This window comes from Siphateles boraxobius, unplaced genomic scaffold, assembly GCF_051911475.1.
Source record: "Siphateles boraxobius isolate OS27281-9 unplaced genomic scaffold, OSU_SipBor_1 5, whole genome shotgun sequence".
NCBI lineage: Eukaryota > Metazoa > Chordata > Actinopteri > Cypriniformes > Leuciscidae > Siphateles > Siphateles boraxobius.
The window spans coordinates 21,986,860-22,004,309 of NW_027509141.1; the positions used below are offsets into that span (position 1 = coordinate 21,986,860).

Genomic DNA, 17,450 nt, shown 5'->3' on the forward strand with positions numbered 1-17,450 from the left:
GAAAACCGTAGCATTTTAAATTATGAATAATGTCCATGGCCCCCCTCCTGAAACCTCATGCCACCCCTTTACCACCCCAGGTGGTAGTATGGTTTTTTATAGTATGCTCCTTAATCACATTAAAGATTGTGTTGATTTGACACTGACTACCATAGACTACAATGGAAAATTGGTTTCTGTTTATACAGTATATGAGAGGGTTGGGTCTTACCTCCAGGTCTTATGAAATCTAAAAATAAACCAAATCAATATTTCATGAAATAGGCAATAGGCTTCTTGAAAAGGTATTACTTTTACTAGTAATTAGAATGGTATTTCAGTGCACTTAACTTCTAACTTTTGGGAGTTGATCAAAACAGTTCTCTTTTGGATATATAATAACAATGAGATATTCTGTAGCCTACTGATTATCAGTTTGTCGCATGTTTAGACCTTGTATGTGTGTTGCACAACACATGTTGCACTTGGCGATCACGGTGGGGATTGATATGGTAGTGGACCATGATGGTCATAGAAGAAGTGAAGGGGCAGTACCCCCCAATTATGGTGGGGTAATTCGCACTCTGGTAGCAGGCAATATAAAATTAAACTCCCCATGAAATCAAAATGTTAGTATGAATATGTTAGCCTTACTATTATAAGCTAGTGTTTCAAAACAATGACAAAATTGGTATTTAGAAGATAAGCATTCAAAACTAAATCTCTCATTTCTGCCAATGACTTTAATTACATCACTCTGCCTGTACTTCAGTTTCTCAATAGATTTTCTGTACAAATCAAGCACTCTCTAGAATCTAAAGCGTTCCTCCCTCTACATTATAAATAGATGCTGAAGCTGCGGCTGATATCGGTCACTTTTTCACACATTTACTATTTTCAATATGATGAATGGCACATAATGCACTATTATAGAGAATTGGGAACTATTCAGAGAGTGTAATTATGCTTTCGATTGGGGTGAATGAAGTCTGATTTCACGTTAGTGTCACACGAACTGCTGCAGCACACACAGTCTGCTCCGGTCCAGAGACACGAAAACAGTGCGGATCATGTGCGGGAGTCGGCACATTCCACAAAACTTATCGGACACATTTGAATTCTGCACACAATGCTATATTTTAAAGCGATATGGAGGAGATATGGTTAAAGATTAGGAGGAAACTGAGCTCAACGGGTCTGGCCGAGCTGTGACAAGCCTAAATGCTATTGGATATGTTGGGGGGTTGATACTAGAATAGAATACTTTGTGCGCAAAAAAACACAAAAATAACGCCTTTTTAATTTTGAACTGTCAAAGTGCACCAGATTGATGTTTCTACACACAAAATACTGTGGGAAAGACTGCTCAGTTGATTGATTCAATGATGACTTAATGATAGATCTATAAATAAACAGGTCCGTATAAAAATAACATTTCTAAAACACTTTAACAGAAGTTCCATTCTTTCCTCCCGAAACTCTTCTAAATAATCAAATCAGTATAAGTAATCTATTGCAGACTTAACCAAATCATTATTATTTTGTGTCATCATATGACTACTTGCATCCATTTGCTTTGCATTTTGATTGCAGCAGGGACCGTCCCAATGAAGAAATCTGGGTTCAACTGCCTTGCAGAGGAGCACACAATGGTGGTTGGCCGAGAAGGTTGCTACCAGCTAGCAATAGCATACATTTTGCAAAGTGTGGGAAATAACAGTGTCTGGTTATGCAACTTAAAGTCTATAGGATGGAGAGGTCACCAACTAAGGAGGTATGTCATCAGACAAGGGAATTTTCAATTCACTCAAACATGATCAGGGCATATATGTGAATGACTGTTTACCGTAAGTAACCTCCAAACAACTGCTGGTAAACTTTTTACACGGATGAGGCAACGAAACCTTGACAAAACATTACAAATGAGTTAGGGGCTGCGTAAAAAAGTAACTAAATGAATCAAGGTTTTCATGACAATGCAATTCAGGACATACAGACAATGCTCAGTGGATTGCAAATGTCAAGTCATTTTATTGCTCATGAAATATTTCCTCAAACTGTGACTAGCCAAATGGTAAAACAGCAAAATTGACTTTACGTTTTGTTCCCATAATAACTGTACTGGTATATAAAAACTGTCAAACATCATTTAACTTGTATTTATGGCAGAAACAAATGCTTGATGATTTTACTAACATGTTTTACAGCTGGATGGATAAGGGCCACAATAGCAAAGGTTGCAGGTTTAATACCGAGTAGGGATGATCCAGGAAATAAAGACAGTGCCTGATCAAAGTGCTGATCATCATTTACCATGGAGCAAATATCATAATCTAAGGTTGCTATATGTAAACTGTTGAATGAAGAAGATGGAACATTCATATTCACAGAATTATAAATTGCTTATGAATGGAAAGTTGATCATAAAAGGAAGCGAAACATAGAAATGACCACAAAAAAAACAGGGCATTTTGATATCTATACTGAAGACAGCAGAAGATTATGTTGACTCACCACTCCATTACAATAAGAAGGCACTTCCTGTTTTGGTAGAGATTCTCATAGACGTCAACAATTCTGACGATATGGGTACAGGAGGAAGCTCGCCAGTGCATCTCCACCTCTCGTCTAGCTTTGGGACAGTCATGAAGCATCTACAAGAGAGGACGAAAAAGACCATTAAAAACTAAAGTTTGTGAAAAACATTAATAATAATAAAATAAAGCACAAAATAATATGACATATGGGGGGGGGGGGGGCACAGGAATTATATATACACACTACATTTACTTACTACTATATTTAATTCCTTTGCTTTTTTTTCTGTGTAGTTTAAAAGTGCAGAACAACCACATATGAACGGGCGTCGTTGAGAGAATTTCAGGAGTTTTGCCTCCCTCTAGAGGTAACAAAGTAGTATGCAAGTCAAGGAACTGGATCAGACAATCCTGACAAAACTCAGATTCTAGTCCACTATGCATGTGTGAGATTGTTCCGATTTCTTTAGATGATCATCCCCTAAGGAAATGGGATTTAAATGATGCAGTGATGCTCTTTTAAATGAGTTTCATGGATGACCTCATAAATCCATCTGTAACAATTTAAATTTCACACATGACTTTTTTTCAAAAATAAAGCATGTAATTTACTGTAGGCAACTAGCCCAAATGCCCTTCATATCTTTTAAAAGGATGACCTTTTAAAATATACAGAACATTTATATGGTTGCGTCAAGTTAAAAGCCACTTTCACTCCCAACTCACATTTCAGAGGCCTGGAAAATTGAGCAGTGTTTTATGAATGCTAAGAGCAATGACATCATTGAAAATGTCAAATATAGACTCAATCCCAAGACCTAACTGAAACGTCACTGGCAGCCGAATGTGGTCCAGTCGTAAAGCTATCTGAGGTTAAAAATAGCCCTCTTTCAAGTCACTGTGTGTTTTTAGGATGATAGGTCTCTATGAGAAGAGGAACACAGGATGCTTCTTATCATAAAGGAAACTCTGGAATGATATTCATGTTAATTCAGACTAAAGCACTTGATTAAATAAGTATAAATGGAAAGCACAAAGAAAAGGACTCATGGGATACAGCAGCTAGCTATGTATGACAAGCAGTGGAAAGAATCCCTTTGGGCTGGGGGGCGGGGTGTCCCCTCTTGTCCAGATAGCTGGCTTAGAGGTCTCAGGATTCCTCTTTGCACACCACCAAATCACGCCTGTCAAACCGCTTAAGTCTCACACCAGCCTACAGGGGGTTAAACAGACTATTTGGCAAAGCTTTCAGGAACTTTCATTTGCTTAATGCCAACTAGCTTAATGCCAAATAACTAACTAAGTAGAGTGATTCAGACCTACTAGACTAATGAGAAAAGATGGGTATCAAACATAAATGAAGATGGAAAAATATTAAAGATATGTAACATGCTAACTCAATTGTGAAAATGCAGACACATCTGATGTCACCCACACACTGCACAACAGACGACAGCAGTCACAAAGCCTCTCCCTCACCAAAGCCATCTCTTCTCAAGCACAGAAGGATAGCTGCAATATTTCATTTCAAGGTGGCATTTCACTCATGCTCACCAGATCACAAGTTTTTTGTTCATCTTGGTAGAATATTCATTAGCCTATAGAGCGAGATGGACCTGAATTACTCCACTTCTACAGCAAATGCTTACTTTCATTTCAAATACCAAAATAGGGTTTGTTAAATGTTTTTGACATTTGACAGCATTTAAATCCCAGATGAGATAACCTAATTTTTATTTTATATATATATATATATATATATATATATATATATATATATATATATATATATATATATATATATATATATATATTATCAAGGTCCAATTCCACACTGTTGTGGAGCTGATCTGATGTGTAAAAGGGTAGACCACATGAAAATGGAAGTAGTGCGACTAACTATAATACATTTGAAACCATTAAAATAAGCAAAAACCTTGGTAAGAAAACTGCATAGAACACCTCAAAAAATGTTTTGAATGGTAGCAAACATAAAGACATTAATAAACTGTAGGGCTGCAACTAACGATTATTTTGATAATCGATTAATCGGACGATTATTTTTTCGATTAATCGATTAATCGGGTAGAAATTAAATTAGATTTTTTTTTTTTATTATAACTAAATAAAACAGTAAATCAGGGTATTTATGTGTAAAAGTGTACTTTAAAAAGTGCAAAAGCCACACATTGAGTTTTACTAATATCAATATTTGCATTGTTTTTAATGATAATTGCTGATGGCAAGTTGACAAACATGATTATTGTTAAAAAAAATGATATCCAACATATTATGTTTTAACACAGTTTTTGTTAAAACAAATTTACACAGACATGTTGTTCAGATGTGAATATCTGAACTAAAAACAAACTAAAAACATCTAAAATATATAATTCATTTAATTTTTATTTAAAATTAATTATATATAAGGAATATAAGGATAAAGAATATAATATATATTATATATATAATATATAAAAGAATAATATAAGGATAAATTGATTAAATAAATATAGAAAGACTGAAAACAATTGTGTGAACGTAGAGCCGCAGTAGATCGCGTTTGAAAAACAATTAAAACTTAGTAGACAAATGCTATAAAAAGAGAACGGAATGGAGGTAACGTTACCCAGCAAGCTAACAGGCTTGAGTAAAGGACAGGAGAAATTATGCATTACACAAGCATTCGCTGAAAACCACTGAGTACAGTGACTAAAAAACAATATTTTACTGCTGCTGTTATTAACTGCCTTTGTATTTAATGCTTCACTTTGTAAACACCGTTTTAATTTAACCTATTTCTGCGGTAGCGCTATTTTAATCCATCACTTACGTTGCGAGCGAACTGATTGCACAACCTGATGCTCGAGACAAAATACAGACATCCCGGAAGTCCCGGGAGTCTCCCGCATATTGATTGCGGCTCCCTGATGCCCGCGAATTAGTTCAAACTCCCGAAATCTAGAGCGCGCATGCGAGACAGAAGAGACTGCTCCAAACCGTGTAGCGCGCGCTCGGCAGAGCGCCTGAGGGAGAGAGACCTTGCGTGTGTGTGCGTACCAGTAAACGCTCCCCGTGACGTAAGCAGACCAACTAATCGATAATGACATTCGTTGACAACGATTTTCATAATCGATTATAATCGATTTTATCGATTAGTTGTTGCAGCCCTAATAAACTGTAAAACAAGTAAATACATCTTATACATTCTCTAGCAAAATAATTAGCGATGGACATTGTATATTTTTTCCTCATGTAATGTTACGTACTGATGTAAAAATTACTTTTTTTACTTGATAAAACTTGAAAGGTGGAAGGGGTGATCAGGGGAGACACACTTATACAGATCTATTGTCTGAAAAAAAAAACCTGAGTCCTCTGACAGAGATCAGTTAAGATCCAGTTCTTGTACCCACTGGATTTCACTGTGGCTGTTTTTTTAGTAACTACAGACCTTGTAACATTTTAGAGTGCCATACATAATCCATACTAGCATGAATCCAAGAAAAACAAGATGACAAGAAACTGTGCCAGGCCTGCAAAAATACTCAGGGTATTGTATCTAAATCTGAAATGAAGCACAATCTGGTAAGTTGAAACACCTTATTGTTCAAGCGACATGTAATCAAATGCTGAGCTGACGAACGGAAAGTGTTGCCAAGCCAACATAGACCAATTATTGCCGTCACTGGTCTAATTTCTGCTTTTTTGTGAAGACCAAGAAGAAAAGCTTGAGAAACATCCCTCAGAAACAAAGAACAAGGTTTGATCTCTCTCAAACGCCATGCCAACTGAATGGCAATTTACAAAGCGGACAAAGCACATCTGCTCAAATGAAACAGTCTGACAATTAGTATTTTTTGGACAATTGTGCACCAAACTAAAATTTCTTATCCAAAACCAAGTGCCATTGCAGTTTTAATTTATTGGGCACTAACTTTGCATAAAATCACAATTATATAATCAGGGCCTGAATTTAATTTTGGAAAAAGGGGGAATTTAGAATCCAGAAGCACAAATAAATAAACTAAATACAAATGTAATAAAGGAGTGCTTTAAGGTTTTCAAGTAGGTCTAACAGTATTCAGGTACAGGGAATTCTACAGAAATTTAATTGTATAAATAAAATAAAGATGCTTTTTTTAGCCATCTTTTGTTCTTTGGTTAACATTAACCCTTCGTAGTCTTGGGCTATTTTAGCCGTTTTTGAGTGCTTTTTTTTGTTTAAATTTTGCCACATAAACAAATGTTTACCATACCAATGTTTGGAATTATTTTTTTCAGCACAACATCAACTATATGACCAGACAATTAGTTTTTCACTTTGATGTACTGTATCAACATACTGGACCCAAAATCACACAAAAAACACAAAATCCGAATAGAAAAATGATAGCTTTTCTACTACGAAAAACACAAGCATGCTCAATGAAGCATTTTAAAAGGTTTAAAATGTAAACACAAGTTGTAAATGTCAAAATATACAGGTACAAATCAGATATAATCAACCTATATACCAAAAAAATATGATTTACAAAAAAAAGCGGGTGTAGCCATAGGCTTTTTTTCTTTCTTTTTAGCTCAGCCACTTTTTAAAAAATGTTGTGCACACAATTATTCAGAGAGCTATATTAAAGACATTGCATTCCCAGAGTATGAGGGTTACCAAATAGTGCAAATACAACATCAAAAATGTAAAATTGAGATAAAATGAAACTATATATCACAAAAAGGAGGTGTGGCAATAGGCGTTTTTTCTTTACTTTTATGCTTAGAAACTCTACAAAACACTTCATGTACAATTACACAGATAGATACATTACAGGGCTTGCATTCCTTGAGTAAGAGGGGTTCCTCAATAGTGCAAATATACCATATAAAAGGTAAAATTAACACAAAATCAAACTATACATACAAGTATTTACAACAAATATCAGGTGTTTTTTATTTAATTTTATTTTTTATCCGTGCCACTCCTCAAAACAGTTTATCTAAATCTACTCCTAAACTACCTAAACTACTCCTAAACTACCTAAACTATCTACACTACTCCTAAACTACTCTCAAAATCTACTCAAACTCTTCCAAAAACTAGCAATAATATCTCTCTATACATGATATATATAACCGTATATATGTCTCTCTTTGAAAGGCAGAGGATTTACGGAGTTGACAATTTCGCTTCTTTGCTCAGTTGGCTCCTCCTCCATTCCCTAAAACGTGCAGCCTGAAGAGCAGAATCAGCAGATTCACACATTTTCTCTGTTTTGTTTTATGAAAAAAACCGACAAAGTTATTAGAATAAATGCAACGCCTGTCGCATCACATCTGGCGTTCTTTTACAAACGTGTCAATATTTGTTTATATAAAGTTTAAATGATCATATCTCCGTTTTTACTTGGTCTATCAACACAAAACAAAAAGTAATATAGAATTTCAAGCCAGCACTTTCGACAGAAGTGGACGGCAGCGCTCAACGTGACTTTGTTTTTATGCTTCAACGTCTTAAACTGGTCATGTAACTTGATCACGCCGGCGTGATCGGCGACCCCAAAGAGTTAATAACAGACAGCAACAGGTATATTGGCTGCGGTCACTTTAAGAGCTAATACACAGATCCAATATACTGATACACATGCATTTTCTTTCTCAACAGATTACATTCACTTAAAACATGAGTCTGTGTTTATGTGAATACTTGACAAGACAGGCATTTTTACATCATTCTGTGTGTTTCTGACAGTTTCAGCGCAATAAGCCGCAAAAAAGTACTCAGTTTGCTACTCGCGAGCTGTTTGAGAGGCAGCTTTATGTGTGTGTGCTCTGGGCATGAGCGCACAGACCACCGTCTTTTCAGAGTGCTACTGAATGCTTTAAAATTGAATCGAAATTTGACACGTGCATATGATAAACAAATAACGATGCAACGTGCTTGTACAGAAGATGTGGTGATGTGAAGCCACGTGCGCAGAGAGAAGACGCGATAGCGCTGAATCCCTCTCGCTGTTTGTGAAATTATGTCTCAAAGTTTTAAAATGACTAATTTGATCTGGTAATCTGTGTGGATTAATTTGCTAATTCAACCAAGAAGCTAATTGAATAAATGTTTGTGGGAATTTCCAGCTTCAAGCGCTAAACCTGTGGGAATTCATACAATTATGCGCAATACCCACAATCCTGCACTGAAATTCAAGCCCTGATAATGTTCACAACATAAATGGCTTATAAAGAAATAGCCTATGAACTGTTATACTTAAATTAAAGGGCACCTATTATGCCCCTTTTTACAAGGTTTAAAATAAGTCTCTGATGTCCCCAGCAAGGTTATTATAGTTTTGCTTTTTTAAATTCGTTTTTATTTTAATATCATTTTCAGTTTTGCTTAACATTTCAGTTTAGTTTTAGTTAGTTTCATTAATGGTTTTGTTAGTTTTAGTTTAGTTTTTATATTGCAAACACATTTCTATTTAGTTTTTATTTTATTTAGTTTCAGTTTTAGTAATTATAGTTTAGCAGAGCAAACAGAACACTTCCAGAGTAGACCAAAGCGAGACGTTTAATTTCAGCAAAGTTTAATGTTTGCATAGATTACAGTTAACACTTGTGCCGGCATCTTAATAAAAAAATAAAAATAATGGTTTGAGATTGAACAAAGCACCAAATAAATGGAACTTAAAAGTATACAAGAAAAAAACTTTGAAATTCAGACAAACTAATTCATATTAAAGATTAAATCCTGTTAAATACGCCTAGTTTACTTTTTTCAGCTGTACAATGTAGCAGAGTGACCACTGGTACATAAAAAAATAAATAAAAAAAATTCATCTGACTACAGCCAACATAACCTGCTTTGAAAGCCAGAGTATCTATGCAGCGTGTACATGTTTTTCAATTGACCCTTCGTTAAGTCACGCCCGAAAACCGCCACTGGCCAATCGTGTCTTAGCAACCGTAACTAGGCACGGGAGGTCTGGCAAGCTTTCGAGCGAGGGAAACATGCCGAAGCATTGTGCGTATATGGATTGTGGACGGGGGAGTGGAATTTTTTTCCTTCCCGAAAATCAAAAAGCCAAGGGGAGAAATGATGGGCGTGATCCAGCAGTGGGAGACCCCATTCACAACTACCTGTCGACAGGATTAACAAAAACACCTATTGCTTGGAAGTTGGAAATAATGACGGTTCTTTGTTCATAATGCATATATCTGAACGTAAAATAAGACGATTAAAGACAAGACGGAGGCTCACTGACATACTTTAAAATATATTTCAGCATTTTGTTAATCGACGGCCTACTACCCTGACTGAGTAACTTTCACCCAATCCGATTGCGGCTCTCCCGGTGTTAGTGATATTCCACAAAATTTATGGCTAAACTGTTTGATTTATAATTATTAGATTATTTTCACATTTCACTTACCCTGCTGTGCACGAGCATAGCTGTTCCTCAATTTGTGTGTTTCCCATTTGAATGGTCAGCGTATGAGGCGCTACTGCTTGCGCTGGGACAATAGGCTTTAGCTTCAATTTTTATGAAATTATTCGCTAATCGGTTGCATATGTCGTGGATATATCCCTCGAATGCATACTGCAGTCCCTTTTGTCTTGCTCTCTCAGATATTTCACATGTTCGCCAAAAATTACTAATTATCTCATTGGGAATGTCTGACACCGGTGCATACACACTGTAATAGACGTGCCAGGCGCGAAAGCTTGACAGGCATAGCAACAGTAACTAAAGAGGGCGGGGCTTAGTGAAGGGTGAATTCTGGTGGGGACTTAAACATGAATGCACACAGACTCATGGGAACTCGTATCACTTAGGGATGCTAACCGATGACCGTTTGACCGATGGTTGACCGTCTCAACGTTAACCGATCAAAGTTGTCGGTAGTCGGTTAAAAAAAAAAGTGAGCTCTAAATTAGGCTATTATAGACCGTAGGGCTGTCGCGGTGAAGGAATTTCCCTTGCGGTAATTTTGAGTGGCTCAATAGAGCGATATGCGGTATTACCGCCATTTATTTATTTCTACTTATTTGTTGTTATATAAATACGTGTTATGATATGGTCAGCATTCACGAAAACAATGTAACCGAACTAAACAGTGTCTCTGCGCATTGAAAGACTGTCACTCAGCGCGCAGTTACATTGTTACGCCAACGGACTGTCGAGTGAGTCATTAAACTGTTCATTCAACGAAAACGTTCAAAAAGCTGATTCCTTAAATGATAGATGTAATGAAACAAGGTGTTAATTATTTTTTAACTTTGAGCTTCTACTCTTTTGAGCACAAGGGGGGGCCTTGTGTTCCCTACATTGTGGGGAAATGTCTCCACATGGATAATAATATTATTAGCAGTAAATGTTTTGTAAAAACAAAGATAATAACAGCACCTTTCGGCCTGTCAACCTTCATGAAAACATGACATCTCAAACATTGGTAATTGTGTATTAAAGGTTTTTTGTGCTTGAGGGACTTGTTTTGCTGTTGCACTCACGTCTCGCACATGAAACGGCATTCTAATAACGCTGGGCTCAAGTTTACAGAAATCCAATTTGCGTCTCATTACCCTGTGTTATTTCCCATTCCGCTGCCACAGACGCATCCTTTATGAACAGCCGCTGAGAACTAGCGATTTGTTCTTTCATTGTGCGCGTCACAGGAACGGTTAATCGCCTCACTAACTTCACGTGCGTGAAGCACCATATACTGGCATTTCCATAAACCACCAGAGGTAGGGTGACCAGATTTCTCGGAGTGGAATACGGGACAGATACAGAACGCATGCGTATAGAGGGAATGCACGTGACGTCACCGTTGGCCGGAGTGACTGCAGTTACGCCCACAAGTGGCAAAAAGACTGAGCGGCAGCATTGGTTTTCAGTGTGAATGCAGCGGAAAAACACACAAAACGCGTCTAAAACGGGAAAGAGCTTTGAGACTGACTGTACAACTAGATTTGACAAGAAATATGAGGAATATTTTTACAGACTACCTAAAGCTACAGGACAGAGAAGCAAATAGATCGCTACAATTCATAGAAACAACTGGACTCCAGGCAGCGAAAGGTGGATTTGCAGTTATCCTTTTTGTGTCAATATGCTGAATTTAGTGGTAAAATCATTCTCTATATATTGTATTGTTATATATTGCAGTGACAACTCAATCAAATATTTACCACTGTATATTCTGTATAATTTGACATTTTTAAATAAACACTGAAAAAAAACTATACAAGTTTTAAGTCTCTAGACGATATGATGATATATATAACATTGATAAGTGATCACCTGGATTTAGACCTGCCTATTTTGTATTTATATAAAGCATTCACAGGCAAATTTGCTGTATGTATTTCCCTGGTGTCGAAATCAGGCACATATAAATGTCAGGAAACACGATTCCTGGCTGCATGTTAATATCCATGGATCACTGGATCTTTAGTAAGTTGTAAGGAACACTATATTGAGTCCAATCTTTAGTTTAAACTGATAATCGTTTGTTTTACTTGCGTTTTCGCAGTTTCCCCTATTAAATCCAGTCACGCAGCTGCTCTTCTGCCACTCAGTCCGGCTGAGGGGGCGTGTTCCGGCCGGAAAGTGACGTTAATGCATTCCCTCTATTAATGCGTCTTACATGCGCTTCATTAGGCACACTAGCACACACACACAAGGTCTCTCCCTCTCTGTCATGTGCACGCTACACGGTTTGAACGTAACATATATATTCACTTAGCCTTTGGTAAACGAAACCTATTATATATATAAAAATATATATATATTAACGATGAAATAAGGGACAAAACATGATTTTTTCAGAATAAGTCGGGACACTAAAATTAGAGTGGAAATACGGGGCTGTCCCGGGAAAAACGGGACGTCTGGTCACCCTAACCAGAGGCCTATTTTTCCGGCAAAGTAAAGAGCTTATTAATTACGAAAATGATTATTAAATTTTGCTAATTATTATTTTATTTCATTTAGTTTTTCAGTAACTGTTATTTTTGTTTAGTTTTAGTTTTTCATTAATGTTTTTTTTTTTTTTTACGAACATGTTTTTAACAATAGTTTTAGTCTTTGTTTCAGTTTACGAAAATAACCCTGGTCCCCAGAGTGTTTATGTGAAGTTTTAGCTGAAAATACCCCACAGATGTTTTTTACAGCATGTTAAAATAGCCACTTTTTGGGGTTGAGCTACAATGCGGCATTTTTGTGTGTGTCCCTTTAAATGTAAATGAGCTGGTGCCTCTGGCCCACTTTCAAGAAGATGGCGGCATAGGTGTAAATTCCAGGGGTTAGAAAGTAAAAGTCCTGCCATATGTTTATTCCACCCATGAACTCAGCCAGCTGATTTCACAAATTAGTTCTATCTCCTGGCTGAAAAACTGTGCTAATTAGCAAATCCAGGTGATTGGAACAAAATACTGAGGAAGACTTTTACTTTCTGGACCTGGACTTTGGACCTCAGGACAATCTCATCACACGGAATGAAAATGTCAGAACAGAAACTGTACTAGCAGTGCTCAGTTCGAACCAGAGTCAGACAATAACGCCTACAGAATCAGAGAATATATGCTGCATGGAGATAGAAAACGTATAGTTTAATTATGGTTAAAACTTGTTTGTCATTGTGCTTTTATCCACAATTAGTACAAGCCTGTTGTAGCGGACCTCGTCCGAATGATAATTTAGATGAGTTATGACGTTTATTGTACTTCACACAAAAGATTTTGTTTGTCCAAAAAAAAAAAAAAATCACAGTAAGAGCAGAGTAAAACAATACAAAAAGTGTCCATTAAAGTCTTATCCATGAACTCTCTCTCTCCCTTGCATAATAATCAACATAGAGCGAATTACACAAAAACACTCGTTACAACTAACAGTAAACAAATATATACAGACCTTTTCAGTGGGTGCTTAATAAACTGGTTAACTTTATATCCACATTTTTTCTGAACCGATCCTATACCAAAAATTCTGAGTATCTACCGATTCGATACCAGCACAGTTTTTTTTTAAATCAAGTAGAATTTTTATAACTCTGTGTTGAACTGATAATCCCTCTTTTGTGTGTTAAACACAATCTACTTAATACAGACAACTTCATTATAAAGAAAAAAAAAAAATCATAATCAGACAAATTCTATTATAAACTAGATTAGTGGATAACTCAGCAGTTAAATTTAGTCTAGAAAAATCACAAGTGCACAATAATTGTATAAAATCTGAACATTTAGTGAAAAAATACATTATTTAGTGGGGAACAAAGAGACAATAAGTGTAGCACTAAATCTGGTAAAACGTTACACATTGCTCTTTGTATTGTTGTAAAATACATTCATGAAAAACAAGATAACAAAAATCAAAAAGATCAATTATTTATATAGTCTACTATAAAATTAAGTATCGGGACATCCCTATTTCATTTGTTACACCATAACTTTGGATTGAACTGTCATTATGAGTAAGGTTAAAGAGTATTCATGCTGTGACTGTCAATAAGGGAAAACTGCGTCATAAATGGTCTGAAGGTGCACTGGGTGCAAGTAGCTTGCGTCACAGGAACAAAGATTTGAAGGGCAGCCACCTGTCTGGCCTGAATGCAACTAAAACATCTATATTAGACTGTGGTGACTAAGATATTAGATGTCATTAACAAATCTCCATGGATCATTGTGAGTGACATGGAGGAAAGGACATATGGCAGGCGGTACAAGCTTTGTTTTGCATGTGAAGGGGGATATGAAAGAAGGTGTGGAGTCACGTGTTGTGTCCTGTGTGTGTGTGTGTGTGGGGGGGGTTGGTTTTCTCTCATGAAACATGTGGTAGGGCTGAGTGTGCTCCGATTTCACTGTCAAACCCCAAAGCAGCCTTGATATCCAGCTAATGTCCTGACAACAAACAACAACAACAACAACAACAACAACAACAACCGTCTACGACTTCAACATACACAAACAAAGGAGACACTGACAGTGGCATATGAGTACAACGTTCAGGATAAACATAAAAAGTCAAAGTATTTTTACAATTAACAGCAATAAAAGCTGCATTATCTAGGTCTGTTAGTCCGACTATGCTAAAACCAGACTAAAGATTTTTACATGGTATCTTAAAGAGACTAAATTTGGTTTAGACCAGTGGATCTCAACCTTTTGACTTCAAGGCCCCATTGTTCATGAAAATATTGAAAGTCTCCCCTCTCACTCACAATTTCTACCCAATAAAATATCTTATTTTCATGCTTGTTTTCTTCATCTTGAGACCCCTTGGAAATTTGTTGTGGCCCCAGCAACCTGGCGGAGAACCATTGTTTATACCAACTGAAATTAAACTTTAAAAGTGCATGTAAATATAGACTGATAGTTCACTTAAAAATGAGAATTTGGTCATCATTTACTCACCCTCATGTCACTCATTTTGTGTTCTGTTGAAGAAAAATTCATAGGCGAGCAAATGACCAAACATGGATATAACATGGCACAAGTGTTGCATTAGTTCCAACCCTCCAACACATACCTGTAGTTTTCAAACAAGCCTGAAGGACTTGAGCAGGATCCGGTGTGTTTAATAGGGATGGTAAGATTCACCGATTCGCATCAGTGCATCGGGATAAAAGCTAACGATGTGATGCATCGATTTAAATAAGTGTGCATCGGATACAAGTTGGCATTTGTATCGCGATGCATCGATTTTAACATTTCTGCATCGGTAAAAAACGCTTTATTCATATATAATTATTAGTAGGTGCACTATAGGCTACTTTTACTATTTAGAAAGTGACCAATATTTTATTATGTAACTGTTAGATTGATTTCTCCTTTCTGAACTGTTGCTCAAGCACGTTCTCCCACACCGCTGCTGCTGCTATGTGAATATGACGTTTCACAACACTACGGAGACCGAGGCATGTCCTGAGAGTCACCTACCTAAAACAGATCAACATGGCAGAGCTCTATATTCCACCAAATAATCATACATTGTTGGTTGATTGGTTGACTTGCCAAAACAGGCCAATCAGGATGCTCTCCGTCTTACATGCGCTTCATGAGGCACACACGCACACACAAGGTCTCTCGCTCTCTCCCTCTCTGCCGTGCGCGTGCTACACAGTTTGGAGCACAGTCTGTTCTGTCTCCTATGGGCGCTCTTGCTTGCTCGCTCTAGATTCCGGGAGATTTGAACTAATTTGCGGGCATCAAGGAGCCGCTATCAATATGCGGGAGACTTCCGGGAGACTTGGGATGTCTGAATTAATAAATGTAAATGTTTTTCATATATATATTACATTTCATACAGTATTTTTTCATACAGTTATGAAAGACCTGTTTGTGAAAAGTTTTTTATTTATTTATTGTTTATGTTAAAACAGCACCTGCTTTCTGCTCACGCCTACCTGCTGAAATCCCATCCTGCTGGCAAGTTATGGAACATTTATTCATTGTTTATCCCTGAGCATCCTTACATTTTTTCACTGTTTAATGTGAGAACGAACTGTTAAACGTGTAACTGGAGACAGGACGGGAAAAGAATGTCTGTTTTTATTTAATCTTTTGGTTTTGTGAAAAACAAATATTTTGTTTGTGAAAGAGTCATGCGTTAAAAGTCAGATGGCACTTATGCTACTTTATGATTTGCTGTATGTCTGAACAAAAGAAATAAAGTTAACTACCTATACTATATTGAATTGCATAGCATCATATTTTTCTCCATTGCATTGTATGCATTACATTGAATAGCACCGCGTTGAATCGCATCGTAATAGTAGTGAATCGTATTGCATCGCATCGGTAGCTTATATGTATCTTTAATGTATCGCATCGTTGGCTATACATCGAGATGCGTATCGCATCGGCCTCAGTTATGGAGATGCACATCCCTAGTGTTTAATAAGGGTTGAAGCTAAACTTTGAAGGGCAGTGGCCCTCCAGGAAATGAGTTTTTCACCCCTATCATACAGTGTGCTCTTTTAGTTGTCACTTGTAAGTGTTTGATTTTGCAAAGGGACAGATTTCTGTTAAGCCAAAGTTAGCAGAGATGACTAGTACTTATGTGAACAGTCTGGATAATTTCAAATAGAGCCTATCAATTAAGGTTGGGTACTGTTCATATTTTAACCGATACCTGAAATTTGGAGCCGGTACACAACAATACCTTTTTTCAGTACTTTAGGCATGTATACCTCAATAACTGTAAAGTAATTTGTGTAAGTGTTATTGGCATTTCGCCAGAGCTGCCTTGGTTGCTGTCTGCCATTTTTGTGATGCTTGAATATTATTAAAAACAACCATTTTAGTAACAATTAAAAATAATTAGCACACTTGGGGTACATGCACACTTGGTTTTTGTTTATTAACCAATTTGCCTATAAAATGTAGAAGTTTGAAAACTGCCGAACTGACCTCAAACCAGCCCAAATTTTGCCCACCCAAACAAATTTTTACCCGCATAATGAAATTCAAAACCACCCAATTTGGCAACCCTGAAGTAAGCACAGCACAGGGTTCCTTTTCTGGATAAATTGCGATTATAACTCTTTTTAACAAAGCATGTGCAACTGTTTATATTCTCTTATAGGGCTGCACGATATTGAAGAAAAACGTGATATGCGATCAGGGTCCGAAATTAACTTTTTGGCTCACCTGCCACGAGGACTGGTAGATGAAAAAATCCACCAGCCAAGCATATTTTTTTACCGGCCCAAATAATAAACAGTCTTTTTGTGTCACATACACATTCATTTCAGTACATTTATTTGAGATAAGGTATTGTGTTGAATGAATAAGAGTACATAGAAGTCAAAGCAGAGCAACAAATAGTAAGACAAATATGTGAGCATATAGACTATGACTATAATTAAATGTATAATGCAATATATTGACGAATAAAAACAAACTAAATGTGGTAGCTCATAACAGTACATTTGAAGGTTTTG

At 36.7% G+C, this 17,450-nt stretch overlaps 1 protein-coding gene across 1 annotated transcript in view; it reads right to left on the reverse strand.

The window, feature by feature from the left end:
- mapkapk2a (MAPK activated protein kinase 2a) overlaps window positions 1-17,450 on the reverse strand; it is a 60,434-nt gene that overhangs the window by 13,480 nt on the left and 29,504 nt on the right. Inside the window, exon 2 of the mRNA XM_077203266.1 lies at window positions 2,494-2,633. Coding sequence (XP_077059381.1) covers window positions 2,494-2,633 — 140 coding nt within the window. The remainder of the gene's footprint in view (window positions 1-2,493; window positions 2,634-17,450) is intronic.